Raw genomic sequence first — 17,932 nt, forward strand, 5'->3', positions numbered from 1 at the left:
GCCAAAACTCAAATACCGCCACAACTCCCCTCCTGAGGGACAAAAGGTCTGAGTGTGCTGTTGCAGAGTGCCCAGGGCACAGCCCGTAGCCGTGTTGGCTTTGATAACGAAGAGATTTGTCAATTGCCTTGCTGAAAAGATTGAACGCATGTCCAGGACCCTCGTCTGGACCTCTTGCCTGAAGTTGGTAGCCTATAGCCAGCCACGATTACTGAAGCAAACCCAGTTTCCCCTCTGGAGGAACCCTGTGTCTGCAATGTCCAGGGCCATGGTGATAGCGTGGTCCGACACCACCTCACCTTCCTGAAGGATCTCCATTGCCTCTACCCACCTGTCTTCAATGAAAGCCAAAATCAGACCCACCTTATACCATAGCTTCCGGTCGTACCGACCAAGATCCAAGATCGGCAAGGTGTTGGCCGCCTTGCCCGTTCGAGTAAATGACTTTCCGTCCCACGGCATCCAACTTCTTTCCCTCACCATCCGGGGTAACAGAGGTTGAAGACTACGGATTGGACGACTTACCTTGCTCTGCAGCAGAGCCCACAGAGTCCAGCGATGGTTGCGACCGCAGATATTTGGGCACAGACTCCATCCAGCACTTGATATTTGTTCTCCAGCCGGTCCCTCTTTGCCGGTGCAGAGGAAAGGTTCTTCAGACGTGCCAGCCCCTCATCCCAGACATCGTCCAGGAGTGGTACAGACTGGTCTGCCTTTGCGCCCCTCCCCCTGGCATTGGTACAGGAAGCCTTCCTTTTTCTTCTCTTCCAGGGTGAGCTGAAAAAGTTAAACGCATAGGGAATCATGGAGTGGAACGATCCCGCTTCATCCGAAGGAGAAGCCCTTGGTGGCGGAGGGAATCCTTCAGCGTCGGACCCCCAGGGTTCGGGGCAGTGGGTAGAGGCGGCCTCCTTTTCGTCTGCAGGGGCAGCCCTGGTGTCTTGGGGTTGTGGCTGGTGGTGCCGTCAGCATCCTCTTCGGAATCTCCAACACCAGTGGGAGGGTCAAAAGAATATTTTGCAACAGGACTCGCGCTAGGTCGTCCCCCTACCTCAGTCTCAGGCTGGCAATCCATTGACGTTCTCCTAGTCTTCACCCATCTCCTCCAGGATGGTGCGGAGGGAAACATCCTCATCGGACAAAGAAATATCCGTGCCCAGTAGCTCTTCCATGTACCCCCCCCCTTCGGGTATGGGTGAGGAGTGGGTGGGGGGGTCCGCTTTGGGCTGAGTTACATCATCCTCCTTTCTGAGTCTTCACACGCCTGGGAGGTAGCATCACCCGGGCCACCACCAGGGCACCCTGGACCCAGACGCCCCCCCTTCAAGAGGGCAACAGCAACCATCTCGATGGAAGAGGACATCTTGGCCTGGGCCACCTGGGCCTTAGCTGGAAGGATGGACACCTTGTCCTGCTTGGCCTTCTTCGGTCTCTCGCAGCTTCCCCAGGATAGCTGACTTTCTCTTCGATGACGAGCTGGAGCGATGCTTGAGATTGATGGGGACGATGAACGCGTCCTGAACGTCGCAGGGCCTGCTTGCGTGGTGAACTTGGCAGAAACTGACTCGTGGTGCTTGGCCTCATCTTGAGCCCACTACGGATGGAACGCCCTCAAAGGATTTAGAAGCATGCTGTGGCTAGATCCGGAAGAGGGCTGCTCCTGTGGACCACACAGGGTAAAGGCCTTGGGCCACATCGCCAGCCGGACTTACCAATCCATCGTGCGCTTGGAGAAGCCACAGCAGATGTCACATTCTTCCTTGTGCGTCGTAGACCATACAGGCACTGGGAATGCTCGTCATCCGTGAAAACATCCTGCAAACCGCTGCTGGTGCCACAACTTGAAGGAAGCTCTGTCCCTCCGACATGATCCGGCGCGGTATATGCTTGATGGGCTTCTGGAAACTTCCAGAAGAAACTTTCTGCCCTTGAGGGGGCGATGAAAGATACCGAAAAACCGGTCCCGTTATCAGATGGTGAAACGATGGAGCACACTGGCTCGATTTCCTACCAAGAAAGCGCCAAAAAAAAAAACCCAGATGCTCGAAGAGCGAAACGAGAGGACGCAACACTTGAACGTGTGGTAAAAATCTGAAGATGGCTGCCAGAGAAGAGGCTTAGGGAGAGGGCAGTCATTGGCTGGGGCAGTATGATCCATATCTCTATGTATGTATGTATTTAATTTTTGTAGAGCGCCGGCAGCCCGCGGGCATCAGGGCGCTTAAACATACGCAACAGATACTATGTGACATACGACATTTAAAGGGTCTGCTAACCACCGGAAAGCCTCTAAGAGGCATCGTCACCCGATTTCTCATCTGAAAAGGTGAGTCTTGAGCACCTTCCTAAAGGTGGAGTGATTAGTTTGCAACCTCAGGGGTTCAGGGATGCTGTTCCACAATTTGGGAGCCAGTTCATGAAAAGATCTGCCCAGCCCGGTGTTCAGCTTAAACTTGGGCACGATCAATAGGCATTTACCACCTGATTGTATATTTCTCCTGGGATTATAGGGTACGACTCGTTTTCAGGTAGGCGGGCGCTGTGCCATAGAGGCACTTATGAACCAGGCAGCCTTGAACTTTATCCATTCTTCTACTCTCAGCCAGTGTAAAAAGCCTCTCTTCCGTAACATGATGTTTCCTCATCAAATTTTTTTACTAACCTGACCCCCTTGTTTTGGATCACTTGACAGCTGGAGAGATCCTTGGAAGAAGCCCCCCCCCCCCCCCAACAATAGGGCATTCCCGTAGGCGAGTCTAGAGAGGATGATGGCTCTGGCTATCGTTGCCCTATTTCCCTCATTCAGCAATGGTTTGATGGCTTTCATCAGCCTGAGATAGTAGGTTGTGTTTTTCTGGAGGAAGCTGGTCTGGGCATGCGAGTCGACCGCAGCATCGACCATCATCCCTAGTGTCTTTACGTTAGGGACCACTTGTATTGTGGCGTTCTTGATTTGGAATGTGTTATACTCTACTCCCAGTTTTTCCAGCTGACGACTGGAGCCAAACAACATCAGTTCAGTTTTGGAGTCATTCAAGCACATCCAGTTTGCCTGCATCCAGTCGTCAATGATCTTATAAACCCTGGTGATCACTTTGCTGTCTGTGGTGTGGTTCCTACCCCCTAGCTCCAGTATGAGTTGGGTGTCATCTGCGTAGTTTGTAAACGACACTCCGGCTTTCACCAATAGGCTACACAAGGAGCGCATATAGATGTTGAACAACATTGGTGATAGGCTGGCCCCTTGGGGTACACCCAATAGGATATCACAAGGGTCGGAGAAACTGTTACCCCAGTGTACTCTCGGTTGGCAAGAAAGGACAGAAGCCAGTCAATGGCCCCCTCTGAGCAACCAACATTCTCTCTAAGAGCCTTGATAAGGAGGGGGTGATCCACCAGATCAAATGCGGCGCTAAGGTCTAGCAGCATCAACATCCCCAACTTGTTGTCATCCAGCATAGTCAACATCCGATTCTGCAAGTCCAGCATGGCTGTTTCGGTGCTATGGAATGCTCTGAAGCCAGATTGATGCTGGTGCAGGATTTCCTGGTTCTCTACGAATTGTTGGAGTTGCTGGGTAGCTACCTTATCCAGCAGTTTAAGGATGAAGTTTGAATTGGTTATGGGGTGGAGGTTCCCGGGATCTAGGCCCGCTTTTTTAACCAGTGGAGTAATAGTGACTTTCTTCAGATCTTTCGGCACCATGCCCTCTTGAAATTAAGCATTTACTATTCTTCGGAGGACGGGAGCAAAGATATCCTTGTGTTGTCATTGATTGAGATATAAGAGAAAGGCAGTTTATTAATGAAAGTGAAACTTTCCTTTTACCGAGGATTCCCGGACTGGCAGTGAATATTCATGAGCATGTGAATCCATGCCAGACCCCATGCTGGAGAAATGCTTTTACTTACCTTAGAATTGTATCCTACCCTTCTGTAAAGTATCATTGGTTGAACTGTCTATTCCTGCATTAGCAATATAATACATCCACATACCAATAGGTTATACTGACCTTGAATAGCTGGTACTTTCTAAAACCATAATTGGTTATGCTTTTCCTGAATTGCTTAGTGCACTTCTAAAATACTTATGTTCTTACTGGTCCAGGAGTAGCTAAATGCCCCAGTGAAAAGTACGAGTTAGTATACTAGGTCTGAACTGGGTTCCAAAAGTAATACTGTGGTGTAACTATCCACTCCTAATAGAAGAAACGTACATATGTTGCAAGAGATACTTGTACGTGTTAGTCACTTACAGAATCACTGAATTAGACTAACACTATGTTATGACCAATAGGGTCTGCTGCCCTTGAATTACTAAAGGTATTCTAAAAGTCCAGCTACTTTGCTTTTACTCACCAAGAATCGCTTAATGCTATTCAGAATGTTAACATTAGGACTCATCTGCTGATTGCTATTCTTAACAATGTTATACTGGTTTGTATACCAAAAGTATGAAGTTGCTTTTTATAATTGCGTTTATAAAATATTTGATATTACTTAACTTTTATCCTGACCAACCTGCATTTAAAAAGAAATTATTTTTATAATACTTAGGTTGAACCTTATGTATGCTACAATTTTTGTATGGACCTACAGCCCCTCCCCACTCCTACTAGAACTAGCCCCACCCCCCACACACGCAGCAGCAATCGGGACCACTGGCGGGAATACTCATGCATAACTCACAATGAAACCAGTTTGTGGATTGGGATCAGACAGTCCCAGGCCAGATCTTGCCATCAAACAGTCCTCCAGTAGACCACAAAAGGTCTGCTTTCACCAGGCACTGGAAGTCTGTATAAGGATTATCCTGGCCTCACAGGCCAGAAAGACTGCTAAAAGACAAGATGGCCAAAGGCCAAGTGAAAAACCTTGTGGCATGGCCAGGTTTGGACACTAGCCACAGTTAGTAGCCATACACAGCAAGGCTAAAACGACAAGCACCAAAACAAGAGTCACTGCTGCCACCAGCTTGTCCATTTAGCACACCTACAGTAACCAAAAATCTTTAGTCTAGGGCAAATTGTACCCCATTGTACTGCATCATAAGATGCATTGTACAATGACAAGTGATAACAAGTTACTAAGTAACAAGACTACATGAAACAATGTTTCCCAGTACTGAGCCTGAAGGACACGTCAGTTTCCACATAACAGATGAGCAAAATACAGGGTAGTGAAGGTTAAGTCTTCACTGGAAAAAGTACAGGCCAGGAACAAAAATAAAAATCAACAGTTGGGGTTAAAATGGAAGGAAGGGTGCAGTAAAGAAATCTTTCCTAACATACATTGAGACCACAGCTAGCATTTTTTTTATACTGCACATCAAGGTCCAAAGGAACATTGAAAATGATCCTAACATTCTCATGCGTTACCCTACAAATCTGATGGTAAACATGTAATCCGATTTCTAAAATGTACCATTTCAATAATGCTTTAAAAAGATTCATGCTTTGGTTGGGGCTCCCTTGCTATGTTCCTGCACTCATGAGAGATGTTCTGTTGATTTATACTGCACATTGCTACCACTCAAGGTGGCCCAAGGGTAGACTCAAGGTGCTCTAGAAATAAGTGCACAGTCTCAACAACAACAAAAAAAAAAAACAGCCGCCACTAGAGGCAGCTGGGACTACTTCAGCAACATCAGACAAGCAGCACCCATAACATGGCTTTGGCCACCAACTTGTTAGTAAGCACCTTCCTCTATGGCAACAGACGGCCTTATATCACCTTGTGGTGAAGGGAGCAGTCAATGTGTCCAGGTAGCTGGGAAGGCTTAAAGAGTAGGGGCATGTGTCAGGACTGAGAGGGCGCCCCCCCCCCCCCCCCCCGCCCCGCGATCAATTGTGAGGCAGTGGAGTGAGGGACTGGAGCAGAGTTCGGCAGAAGAAAGAGGGCTCAGAACTTCCCATTCTATGTACTCTCTTCTCCATTAATCGGATCTATAAGACATGCAAGGTGGAACAAGTGGATTGTGACAATTCACCTTTTTACTATTGAGAGATCCAACGGGAAAATGGACATTCATCCTTCAAAGGCACGGAGATTGAATGGCAACAGATAGGATAAATCGGTTACAGGAATTATATCACTGCCACCATTTATATGGTCTTTAGGGCACTCTGGCAGACGAGTGGGGGTGGGTTATGCCCATATGAGGGTTTTGGCACTGAATGAAGTACAAACCTTGACGGACAAGATGAAGGCAGAAAATTCCTGTCATGTACAAGTGTTCTACAGACCCCTGAGACAGGACGAGGGATTTCTAAGTGATTTTAGTGATCCTGCAGGATCCAACAGTTCACACTGTAGGGAGGCGAGGGCTATTAGCAGGGGAAAATAATTCACCATTGCAAGTGGTCAAAGGAAACTGAGCACCATCACTACTTCCAGGAGGGGGCAACCAGAGTGTTACAGGCCAAAACGTCCTATGTACGAACATTTGAAGTCACCCAGAAAACATTAGAATCTCTTTAGCTAAAATTGCTTCCTACCCCCAAAGGGGTGGTCGATCTCCTTTTGCATCTTACCCGTCAAAGTAGCATATGCAAGTTTAGACTATGTACTGACCTCTCCATGTTGCGTCTTTTTGCCCTGCGAAGAGCTACAATTCCTTCTTTTGCAAGAGCATCCAATGAAAATGGATCAATGCCCTGAAAATCAATAGCAGAATTGACAGTCAAAAGAAATATAACAGCACATCTGCACACCACTATAACCAAACTGCCTTGTCATTCTGTACAATGAAATTGCCACAGATACAAGTTACTATACTTTGGTTTTACCATACCCTGCTGGCGCAACCATTCCGAAAGTTGGGGACACTTATACTAGTTAGAATATAGGGTCTCCTAACCCTTGGACCCGTTTGTGTGATATTTCTACCAGTTAGTCATTTTTCATTGTGTTGCTTGGCCATACATTTTTATACATGTTGTCCAAGTGTAATTTGTGACTCCCATTGTGCGTGCTCATTGTGGACCCAAGCTCACCACCTGGAGACAGTCTAGACCCTTGTCACTGCTACCTAAAACTGGTTTGGCTACAGCTCTCCAGAGTTGTCCCTGTCACAATATAGGTTGGCCTTAGCTGTCCACGAAGCCAGAGTATAGAAAATCTGTCCCAACAACTGGGTTTTTAAAAAAAAAAAAAAACCACCACATACACACAGGCTCTTCCTGAGGCTCCAAGTTCATTCCTTTATAGCGGAGGGTTTCGTGTGCGAGATTACTGTGCACACTTGTCCAGTTAGAACGAAGTCCCAAGTGAAATATTACCCAACATAAAGTTCAATCCTATGTCCAGGCTTCATTTCCACCCATGCAAGGCATGAAAGTAGTGGTGATCGTTCCATTTTATCTAACGAACCGTGTTAGGCAAGATTGTATGCCATTACCCTGTGGGACACTACACCAGCAAGTGCGAGCTGTAGAGATGTAATACTGAGATTCACAATTACAAAATAGTCAAATAACACTTCTACTCAAGAAGTTCAGGTAAAATAAGTATTTAACGGTTGGTTTTAAATAAGCCTTCTTTAGAAAGGGCACTATGCAACAATAAAAACACACTTCACAATGCTTCCTTGGATTTAAGTTAAGTAGATACCCTTTTGGGATGTGTCTCATACTTCCTACACCTTGAGGTGACGTAAATCACTAGGACACTGGACATTGATATATCATTTTGGACACTTAATGTAATACTGAGGTTGTGGAAATGTGAATACTGTGCAATCTTTCCAATTAAGTCTTGGTTAGACCTTACCCAGAAATACAAGTTAAACCTATGATGGACAGTTAAAACCAGTCAGTCAATGGGTCAAAAGGGTCTGCAGGGAGCTAGGACAGCCAAAGTCAATTGAAACTGTAGGGAGCTGAGGCACTTTGCACAATGTTATTTAGAGAGTTTGTAGAAGACATGCATTACTTACCTTAATAGCATTTCTGATGATTGCATCGACCTAGATTCACATGCTGTGCATATGGTCCTACATCCAGTGGTAAACGCAGAGTATTGCATCTCGTCTTTCGGGGACCAAAAGGGGACGTTGGCATAGGCGTGTCTGTAACACCATCCCTATCGTGACGTGTAGTGTATCCAAAATCCCTCATGCGCTGAGGTCCCTCAGATTGTTTTTATCCACCCAGATACAGATTGATATTTTATTTCTATTGCGCTCGTACACAAGTGTTTGAGTGCGACAAGGCAAGGGAGGGGAACAGTGGAGAACAAAACAGCGATCTTACTAGGCCCATTGACATTGAGAACGCGCAAGTGCATGGGAGAGGTGGAGGGGGAAAGTGCATGGAAAGGGGGGGGGGGGGAGTGGCAAGTGCGAAGCAGAGGAGAAAGATAAATAAAGGCAACAAACAGTGGTAGTGCAGCCAGCAATTTGCAACTGCTAGGTTACAGGAAGAAATAGGGGGCCTGTATGGGTACAGCTACAGACCCCAGTGCAAGGGGTGGCCCGGAGGCAGTGCAGTAGGGTGGCAGGGTGAGCAGGTACCTGGGCCCGGAGGACAGAGGGTGGCCAGGTGCACGGTGCCAAGAGAACAGATGAGGGAGCGAAAGCAGATGAAGAGGAAGGTCTTGAGGTGCTTGCAGAACCGGAGATTTTTCAAGTTTTAGAGTGGCAGGGAGGCTGTTCCAGAGGGAAGCCCCAGCCAAAGACAGATCTACCCCCAGCTCCTTTCTTTGAAAAAAAGACCCTGAGGGAGTTAGAGGACTGAAGAGCTCAAGAGGGGAGGTATTTGCGGAGGGATAGCTGAAGGTATTTTGGACCCAAGCCCCAGAAAGCCTTGTGGACAATGCAGAGGGTTTTGAATTTAATCCTTGCATCCACTGGGAGCCAACTGAGAGTTTTCAGAGCTGGAGAGATACGATGCCAGGGCTTGAGGCCAAGGACAAGTCTTGCAGTCCTGTTCTGGATTAGTTACAGAGGGTGGAATAGAGGCAGGTAGATTTAAAAAGAGGCTGTTAACAATAGTCCAACAAAGAGAACCAGAGCTTGGGATACCATGAGCTTCTGGGGCAAGGAGAGGAAAAGCAGAGTACCTCTGAGGTGCAGTAGGAAATTTGACTTTAAGAGACCTCAGAGATGTGGGCAGAGAAGGAAAGCGTGGAGTCAAAGAGGAGCCTGAGGTTCTTAGCCTCGCAGGTGGGGGTAGGAGGCGGGCCAAGGGAGATGAGAGTTAAGTACCCCTTCAAGTCAAGGTAGCACCATTGGTTGGAAGAGTATCCAGCTGGCTTCTGCGCCGGTTGCAGTCCTGCAGTTCCTGGTCCTCAAGTCGTGGAGATAAGAGGGAGGACTCCAGCTCTGCATTTTGAAGGTCGGTGGCAGCAATGGGCTCTTAAATCAGCGGCACTTAGTGTCAGCTACTAACAAATAGCACCACTGCGGTTCTTACACACCTTATGGGCTCCCCTTGCTGGGATCCAGCACTGTTGAGGTGGCTCAGAATTGGGTCCTATCTTATCTTCCTGGAGCTCTTGTCCAGCTGTAAGTCTATCCACTCGTTTCTGGTGTTCCTAACCCCTGGCACTCTGTTCCAGCAGTAAGTACAGCCAGCAGGGAGAGGGGTTGCAGCAAATTTAGTTTTGGTGTCAGTTGCTCCCACCAACCCAAGGGAAGAAGGCGTCCGTTCCGGGCTTCTCTAGTTTATACAGTTGGAGCTTCAGCACTGCAGCAGGGCTTCACCAGGTAGGTCAACAGTCCAGGAGAATACAGCAAGCTTCTCTTCCTTTCGTCCAGTGGTCGACCGCCTTCTGTTCCAGAGAAGTCTCCCTTTTTGCATGTTTCTTCTATTCATGCACAGCTTTGCCGTCACTCACAGCAGGGTGGCTCCCTGTCCTACAAGGACAGCCAGCCACAACGGGGTGCATTCAGGAAACCAGGGAGTTTTGGGTACCTCCCTTGCTTCCTGCCCTGCCAGACACACTGGAGCCGGGTTTCAGCACTCAAGCCTGCCAAATGCAAAACAAAAAGATTAAACCTGGTTTGGCATGCAGAGTAAAATCCAAGAGAGACCTCACATGCAACAAATAGCGAAAAGTCCAGGGCCATTTTGACAAAATGGGCACCCATGGGTACAATACTGCAGCTGAGGATTCAGTCTGGTGTAAAAAACGCACAATGGTAGAAAAATTAATCCACTGCCACCAGCCATAAGATTAGTGCAGGTAAAAAAAATGTTTACGTGGGTAGGAAAAGGGGCCAAGTGACACACCCCCCCCCCCCCCAGTACTTCCACATAGGATGGGGTGTTGTACTGGACTCCATAGGAGAAACAGGCAAGTAAAGTCAATTTCACATTACTACTCTGGGAACAGTAGTTTTCCCAAGAGAAGGTATTTAAACCTTGAGAAATCCAAAGGCCTTCTCTGTGGTGCAAGTGTCACAATACAAAAGTGATGCCTATGGAGTATGTCAGACTCCATGACCAAAAAGAAAGTCTAAATCAGATCAAAAATAGGAGAGAAGAAAAGGTCTCACTCCAAGATAAACATTTTAAAGTCCTAAAGTGCAGCAAAAGAGCTGGGGGTCTCAGAGTTTAAAGGGAATTAGCACAGAAATGAGAACTCTCCCTAACAAACTACTGAAGGAACTGGTTCTGGGGTTCATTTTCCTCCTGTATATTCTTCGGTTTCCTGTGAGCTAGACCCTCTAGTTCATTCATGTGCATACTGTGAACATTATTCCTGTAACCCCATGATCAACAGGAGCCGCTTCCTCTACTCATCACGTCCCCTGAATGAACATGAAGTAGGTTGTCTCAGTTGCCATAGATTTCAAATACAATTTCACCCAAGGAGAAGTGACCAAATCCATTTGACCGAAAATGGTAGGTAATGTGGTATATGTATAGTGCATAATATGCGAGGTGTGGGGTAAGGGTATGGAGGAGTGATGGGGTAGGTCTCCCCCCGCTTTAGAGAAAAGTAAAGCGATTTTCGTTTAGGTTAAAACCATTGTCACTTCTCCATTAGAAGAAGTATTTTTCCAAGAAAAGCATGCATATACGACAGTGTCAGTATATGCTAATGTAGGTAACCAATTAGTGGAGAGTCCAGATTTACAAGCCCACTAATTTTCTAGTACGTGACAAGCTTCAAAAGTGGTGCGTTTAACGGTTTTAGGCAAAGTTTGAATGCAGTACCCTCTGGGACCACTACAGACAACCGACTACAGGTGTAAGCAAAACCAACCTTAGGTTAAAGTCTGTACCACACAGTTTTGGTAGCGGGCAGATTAGCCAGGCTTATTTCAAGAGAATGTGAGCTGTAAGGAGGTTACAGAGGTCTACAATATCAGGTTTTCTAATTTCTTGGTTAAAAATACTTACTAATTTATTAACCATTCAATTATAAAACATTCAATAGAACGAGGCAATTATATACTACACTTAAATACTATTTCAGAAACACTTCAAGAGGAGTAAAAGGCAAAGATTACTACAAAATGAAAGGTTACAATATTCTTTAGACAGTGCAAATATTTAGTGTTCACCAGGAGGGTCAATACAAATAGGCTAGGCCAAAGTCAGTGGGCTAAAGCCTTGGATAGGACAAAGCAGTTCTGGTGGTTAAACTGAAAAGTCTCTGCAAAAGTTCTTAGGAATAGGATCACAAGCTGATTAGGCCTGTGAGTTGGGAAAGTTCAAGCACTTTCACTGCAAGAGGCAAGTACTCAGTCTGGTTTTACAGTACCTTTCAAATGAATCAAGAGGCAGCTGACGACTCCTGTTCCTGCAGATCTCGCCGTTCCTGGGCCTCAGTCGTGGGGACAAGAGGGAGGACGTCAGGGGACTCCTGCACTGCACTTGAACAGTCAAAAAGCTTGGCAAACTTAGATGCCGGTAGCTTTAAGCACACAAACTGGTGTCCCTCTCCCTGGTTATTTGGTTTCCTACAGCACTGAGGAAAATACAACCAGCTCTCAGATGGTTATACAGGTGGCTTATGGGCGAGTTGATTGGTCCCACCAACTCAAAGGAAGAAGTTGTCCTTGTGGGGGCTTCCCTGTTGAGATGAACTTGGCTATTCGGACCTGCAGCAGGGCTTCACCGGGCAAACCAACGATGCAGGAGTGGCAGCAGCCGCCCTCTTCAAGCTAGTCTTCGGTTCTTTCGTTCCAGTGGTCGACTGCCTTCCAAGCCAAAAGACTCGCCTTTTATTTAGTAGTCTCCCATTCATTCCAGCCTAGCTGTCGCTCACCCAGCAGGGTAGCTGTCCTTGCCAGACAGTCAGCTAGCCAATCACCAGAGTGCTTTTGGGTCTCCTAGGAGAAGCACAGGGAGTTTCGGGCACCTCCCTCACTTCCTGTCCACCTCAGACACTCGGGCGCCAGAGGCGGTCTTCACTCCTGAAGCCCGCCAAAGAAACAAAGGGACCAAGCCTGGTTCGGCACGCAGAGAAACTCTAGAAGAACCTTTCCAAAAAAATGGCGAAACAAGACCGGGACATGTTTAACAAAGGGGGCTCAGACACCATCTTGAAAAACATGGCTACCGCGATTTAACACTACCAGAGCAACTAATAGTTCACGGTCAGGTGAAAAAATCATGGTAGTGCGTTGTAAAACCACTGCCACCAGCCATTCTAAAGGAAAAGTTAGCATTTGACTGCTATAGGAGCATCAAGACATAGGGGATACTAAGTAACCCCTCCAGCACTATTGTAAGAAAGTGTGTCCTGGGTCTAGGAATTTAAAAGACTAGTAAAGTCAATTTCACTTTACTCTGGGAAACAGTTTATCCCAGAGAAGGTATTTAAACCTTGGGAAAGCCTAAAAGGCTTCTCTGCGCCACTGCACTGAGGGTGCTGTGTGACAAATAAAAGATGTTGCCTATGGAGTTGGAGTAACCAATAAACAGAGTAAAACGCATCAAAATACATGCGAGAGTGGGCCAAAAGGCTCAATCTCCAGGTAAAAATCTCTTCAAAATCCAGTAGTTGCTGGGGGTCTCTAAGGTGAAGGAATTATCACATCTTTGAGAATTCTCCCCAACGAACAAAATTCTTCCCTTCTCTACCCCAGATCTGTAAAGTTGAATTTACCACACATTGTTTATTTAGTTAGTTATCTAAAGGTTGCGATTGACATTAAAAGCCATATCTGGTACTTCCTGGGGATTTTTTGGCACTATTTGGGATTATGTTTCTCAAAAAAGTGGATGGTTATGACCTATTCTCAATTCCTTCCCTTTTTTCCAATTTTATAATTGGCTCCTTGAAAAGCACTGGTGTCCCAGAGTCCAGTAGATCAAGAATCAGCTAGCTGCCCATTAGACTCTGGGTAAGACTCCCATTTTTGCATGAACCCTTTTCTGACTGAATTGCGACACGCCTCCTCACTATAGAGGACAGTTTCTAAAGAAAGATTAGGGTTTTTCATATGGTTGAGGTTTGTTTTGTCTGGCCTCCTCAAGTCAATGATTCGTTATTTTACCATTACCAACATTGTTTTGTGGCGATTACATTTTTTGCAAGACAAATATTTTGTACAACTGGATGAATTTTGAGGTTGAAAAGGTCCCTAGGAAGGGGTAGATTAATTTAAGATGCAGAGGAATTGACTTACACCTCTTAATGTTCCCTGCTGCTGGAGGTTTCTCCCACGGATTCCTCATTTTTGATATACCAATATTCTGCTTGTAGTATCGGCAAAAATATTTGACAGCAGAGGATGCAGTGCAGCATAGTCGATCATACTCTATGGTATTTGTTCCCGCGCTCGAAGTAGCACGCTCTGTGCCTGCTGTCTCAGTTGGACACCCCTTTCTGCACAGACTACTTGAGGATTGCGTAAACCAAAATGGGCATTGAGACAGAAGCATTAAAAATGCACCCACAGTCAGAGGGGTCAGCTGGAAGGGTAATGATGAATCCGTAGTAAGAACAAACAGTAGAAAGCAAATTACCAGGGGTTAGTCATTTGTTCTTACAATAGTGTCCTTGCATGGATTTCTCATCTTTGAGACTCCCATAACAGTTTCATAGATGCGGTGGGGTAAATTGTGCAAATCAGCTTTCCCAAACCTAGCGTCCCGACAATGTCGGGACAGTAATGTTTTGATAAGGTGTATCGAGGACCAAGTTGAAGCATTTCAAATGTCCTGCATCATTACACCCCTTTGCAAAGCCAAAGGGGAAGCCACGCTCTTGTGGAATGTGCCCTTAGATTTTCAGGAACATATTTCCCAGCCTACCCCTCCTTCCGTTCCTCCTTGAAATCCCACGTTCATTCCCCATCTTTTAACCCCCCCATCTCTTTCCTCTTCCACTGTTCTGTTTCTCTCTACCGACCTAGGAAAATTGTTCTACATATTTTTTTGATGGTTTGTTTCGGGTTTCACATTTAAGCTTCACATTTTTTGTATCCGGTTATGTAAAGTGCTCTATAAATTTAATAGATACAAATACAGTGATTCCCCTACACCCCTCATTGAGGTAAATGCATGGCCACTGTGTTGTCTGTCATTTTCAGGACATTCTTCCTCTGTATGGACAGCAAAATGGGCCATTGGCACCAGTCCGATTGCCGTCATCTCTAAAAGGTCTATGTGCCGTCTGGATTCTGACGGGGACCGCTGACCACCAGATCGCTTACCCAAGCTCTCCATGCCGCGAGGGAAGCATCTGTGACCACTTCTCTCCCCTTGCAGACCCACCAGAGGAGATTGCTCGGAACCTGAAGGTCCATCATAAGGTCAATCATGAGAATCTAATTAGGATGCAAATCACTCACCCTCTTTAGATTCACTGCCATCAACTTGGTGAAAAACCGTGGTGAGTTGAGGCAGTACTTGAAACTGATAGCGTGAACTGCCCATGGTAAGCCTCCGGTACTTTGTGCTTGGGACGTATAGGGACATGAGTAAGCATCCAGAAAATCGAGTGACACCATCCAATCCTAGAGCCGAAGGGCCCAGAGAATCTGAAAGGGTCACCATCTTTAATCAGCCCCCTTCCGAGGAACCTGTTCAAGCATCTCAGGTCCAAGATGGGTGACAGTCCTCCCTTTGTATTGCACGGATAAAGGTACCCTTGCCACAGCACCTTTCTCCAGCAGGGAAAGAATTTCCTGCTGAAGGAGCAGCGGCTCAGGTTCCCGAAGAATTGCTTGCTCAGTGGACAACGGGGTTGGGGGGGGGGACTTTTTGAAAATGAGACAACCCTTGGCCCAGTACAAGCATCTGAAGTAATTTAACGCCATTCTTTCAGATGCTTGGTCAACCTGCCTCACCCACCTGAGTGCTTGGTGTAAAGCACTCTGAAGTTTTGAAATGGCAGAGAGTAGTGAACTGGTGGCTGCCAGAGCAGTTCTTCCTCATTGACCCCTCATTGACCCCTACGGGTATGTGAACATCTCCTTTGGGTAGCTGGACTTCTAGAAGCAAATGAAACACCCTCTCCAATCCTGGGAAGGCGAATGCTGCTGTGGCTGACCCATGGCTGCCCCTAAAGATTTAGCAGCCATTTGAGAAGCCTGAAGCTCCTCTCAACTCAGCCTTTGATCCAATAGCCGGTCCAATAGCACAGCGAGTAGAGAGCTTCAACATCCATGCAGAGCCTGCTGACGCAAGTTCGAATCCCGGCAGGGCTTAACTCAGCCTTTCATCCTTCCGAGGTCGATAAATGAGCAACACACCATGGGTGGCAATAAGCAGTGCTCAGATACCTGAGGGTTCGTAGTGCTATATAAATGCTAAATTATTATAATTATAAAAAGTTTTGATCCATCAAAGGGAATGTGTTTAAGTCTTGACCGGATGTCACGAGCAAATCGATTTGCATAGCCATGTAAACCTGACAGCACTTCAGCCCATAGAATGACCAACAGTCTGATGCATCAAGAACGGATTGGCATGCTGCCCCTTTGCCATCACTAATGATGTTAAAAGTACCCAGGTATAGGATCTGCGGTCTGAAAAATTATATTCCAGAGAATGTATATTTTGCTGAGGCGCAAGACACAAATGACCTGAAGGGTCATGCTCCCAGCATATAACACCCTTTGAGCTAACATAATTTGCCATCCCCATTAGGTGGGATGGATGGGTAAGCAGTAGCCACCTGTACCAAACTTTCTGAAATAGCTGGTCATAGAAAATCTGGGTCAATAGATGGTCTAGAAAGCCTCACCAACTTTAGCTTTTGCCAGCTGTTCAAAATCTTGTTCTTGAGAGCCAAATGAACAGCGAGGACCTGGTGCTTGGGGTCACCTTGAACTATGTCCTTTGCAGGACACCCCCCAGCCAAAAGATTGTGACCCTGTTCATAACTGTCCTGTATGCCACACATCAATGAGCAGCTATGTCTGGCGTGGCAAATTCCACTTCAGTGGAAGCGTCCAGATTGATCTGAAAGCAACCTTTCAGGAACATGGTGTGCCAAAAAGTTCGTACCTGAAGGGTACAACATAATCCTCTTACTCAGATGACTCCAAAGGACTTTAAAAGTCTTCCTTCAAATATGCTTTAAAACTAAAGTTCGAACAGACTAACAAGTCTTTGGCCTTGACATCGATGAGTCCTTTGATAATTTGAAGTCCAACTAAGTGCTTAGTAAAACCATTCAACTACAACAGTTGAAGACTCTACTCTTGGTATAAGGGTGTACCACCCGAGTCCATGGTAGCGTAGACAGAACAGCCAGGCTTATCTTAGGAGGGAGAGGGATGTAGAATCAGTAAAAATGAAATAGTACAAGTGGTGCAAAGAACCACAAACACTATGTATTTAATTTTTACAAAACAAGTAGGTCCAGATGAATCTTATACCATCACAATTATAAAAACACAACACTATGCTTGAAGTTAGACCAAAAAGCATAAACCTTATTTGGAACACCCAACAGTAGTTCTAGGGAAGTCAAACCTTTGCATACACATTCAAGTAAAGGTCACACCTAGTCTTGCAGAGTAAAAAACAATGGTTATTTTCAGATTACATTCAGTAATTCAAGGGTACGAGTCCTTACCAGTTGTACCATGACGCTCAGTAACAAATCACAATCAGTCAACTAGACAAAAGTTTTGTGAATAGTGGAACACTTATTCTAGTTACAGTAAAATACTAGAACTACTTTTGTGATAAAAAATATATACTAGGCGAGTAAACACTAAGGATGTAAGGAACCAGTTACTTACCTGCAACTGTTCTCCAGCATTTGTCTGGCATGGTTTCACATGCTCATGAATATTCCCAGTCAGGTTCAGAATCCTTGGTAAAAGACAGTTTCACTTTAGTTTATAAACAGTCTTTCTCCTCTAAACCACTCACTCAGCTCTGGGCCACACTGCCCCCAACCAATGACTGCCCTCTCCCAAAACCCCTCAGGCAGCCATCTTCAGATCTGGTAGCATGTAAAGTGGCAGTAGGACCAAGAGAAGAGCCGCAGAGCAGCATGAGGGATGGTTTGCAGGGGGTGAATCTACACCAGACCGATGCTGGAGAACAGTTACAGCTAAGTAACTTGTTCCTTCTCCAGCATGGGGTCTGGCATGTGTATGGGAGTGAGGGGTCCTCAGGCCCCCTCGCATCGTACGCTCCTCAGTACAGGGCTTGGACCGCGTGCCTCCGGTAGTGGTATTGCCCCTTGCCCTTATGTAAAGTTAACCACGGTTGACTGCTGCATAGATGGGACTACTGAGCAGGACACGGGGCAACCATCTTTTGTACCCCCTTTCAACTCCATCTTGGGTAAACAGGCCTCACTGCGATAGTACAGCAATGCTCCGCTCCCCTTTCCACCGCAGCAGCCAAGGACAGAGAGACACAAGGCGCGCAGGCAACAATCAATATGCTACAGTTTTCTTCCTCTGAGATCACTGTTCGTCCGAGAACCGGCATGTGAACCAGGATGAGCTAAGCACTTTCTGCTCGATTCGTCCTCAAACGTGCAAGCCACCCACCCCCATTAGAACA

At 46.4% G+C, this 17,932-nt stretch overlaps 1 protein-coding gene across 1 annotated transcript in view; it reads right to left on the bottom strand.

Annotated features, from left to right (window-relative positions):
• The window catches only part of CCT6A (chaperonin containing TCP1 subunit 6A), a 391,452-nt gene that overhangs the window by 254,718 nt on the left and 118,802 nt on the right, over window positions 1-17,932 (bottom strand). Inside the window, exon 8 of the mRNA XM_069614878.1 lies at window positions 6,573-6,655. Within this exon, the coding sequence (XP_069470979.1) occupies window positions 6,573-6,655 (83 nt within the window). The remainder of the gene's footprint in view (window positions 1-6,572; window positions 6,656-17,932) is intronic.

The sequence above is a fragment of the Ambystoma mexicanum genome, chromosome 9 (genome assembly GCF_040938575.1).
Source record: "Ambystoma mexicanum isolate Mex_15411 chromosome 9, UKY_AmexF1_1, whole genome shotgun sequence".
In the NCBI taxonomy this organism is placed as follows: Eukaryota; Metazoa; Chordata; class Amphibia; order Caudata; family Ambystomatidae; genus Ambystoma; species Ambystoma mexicanum.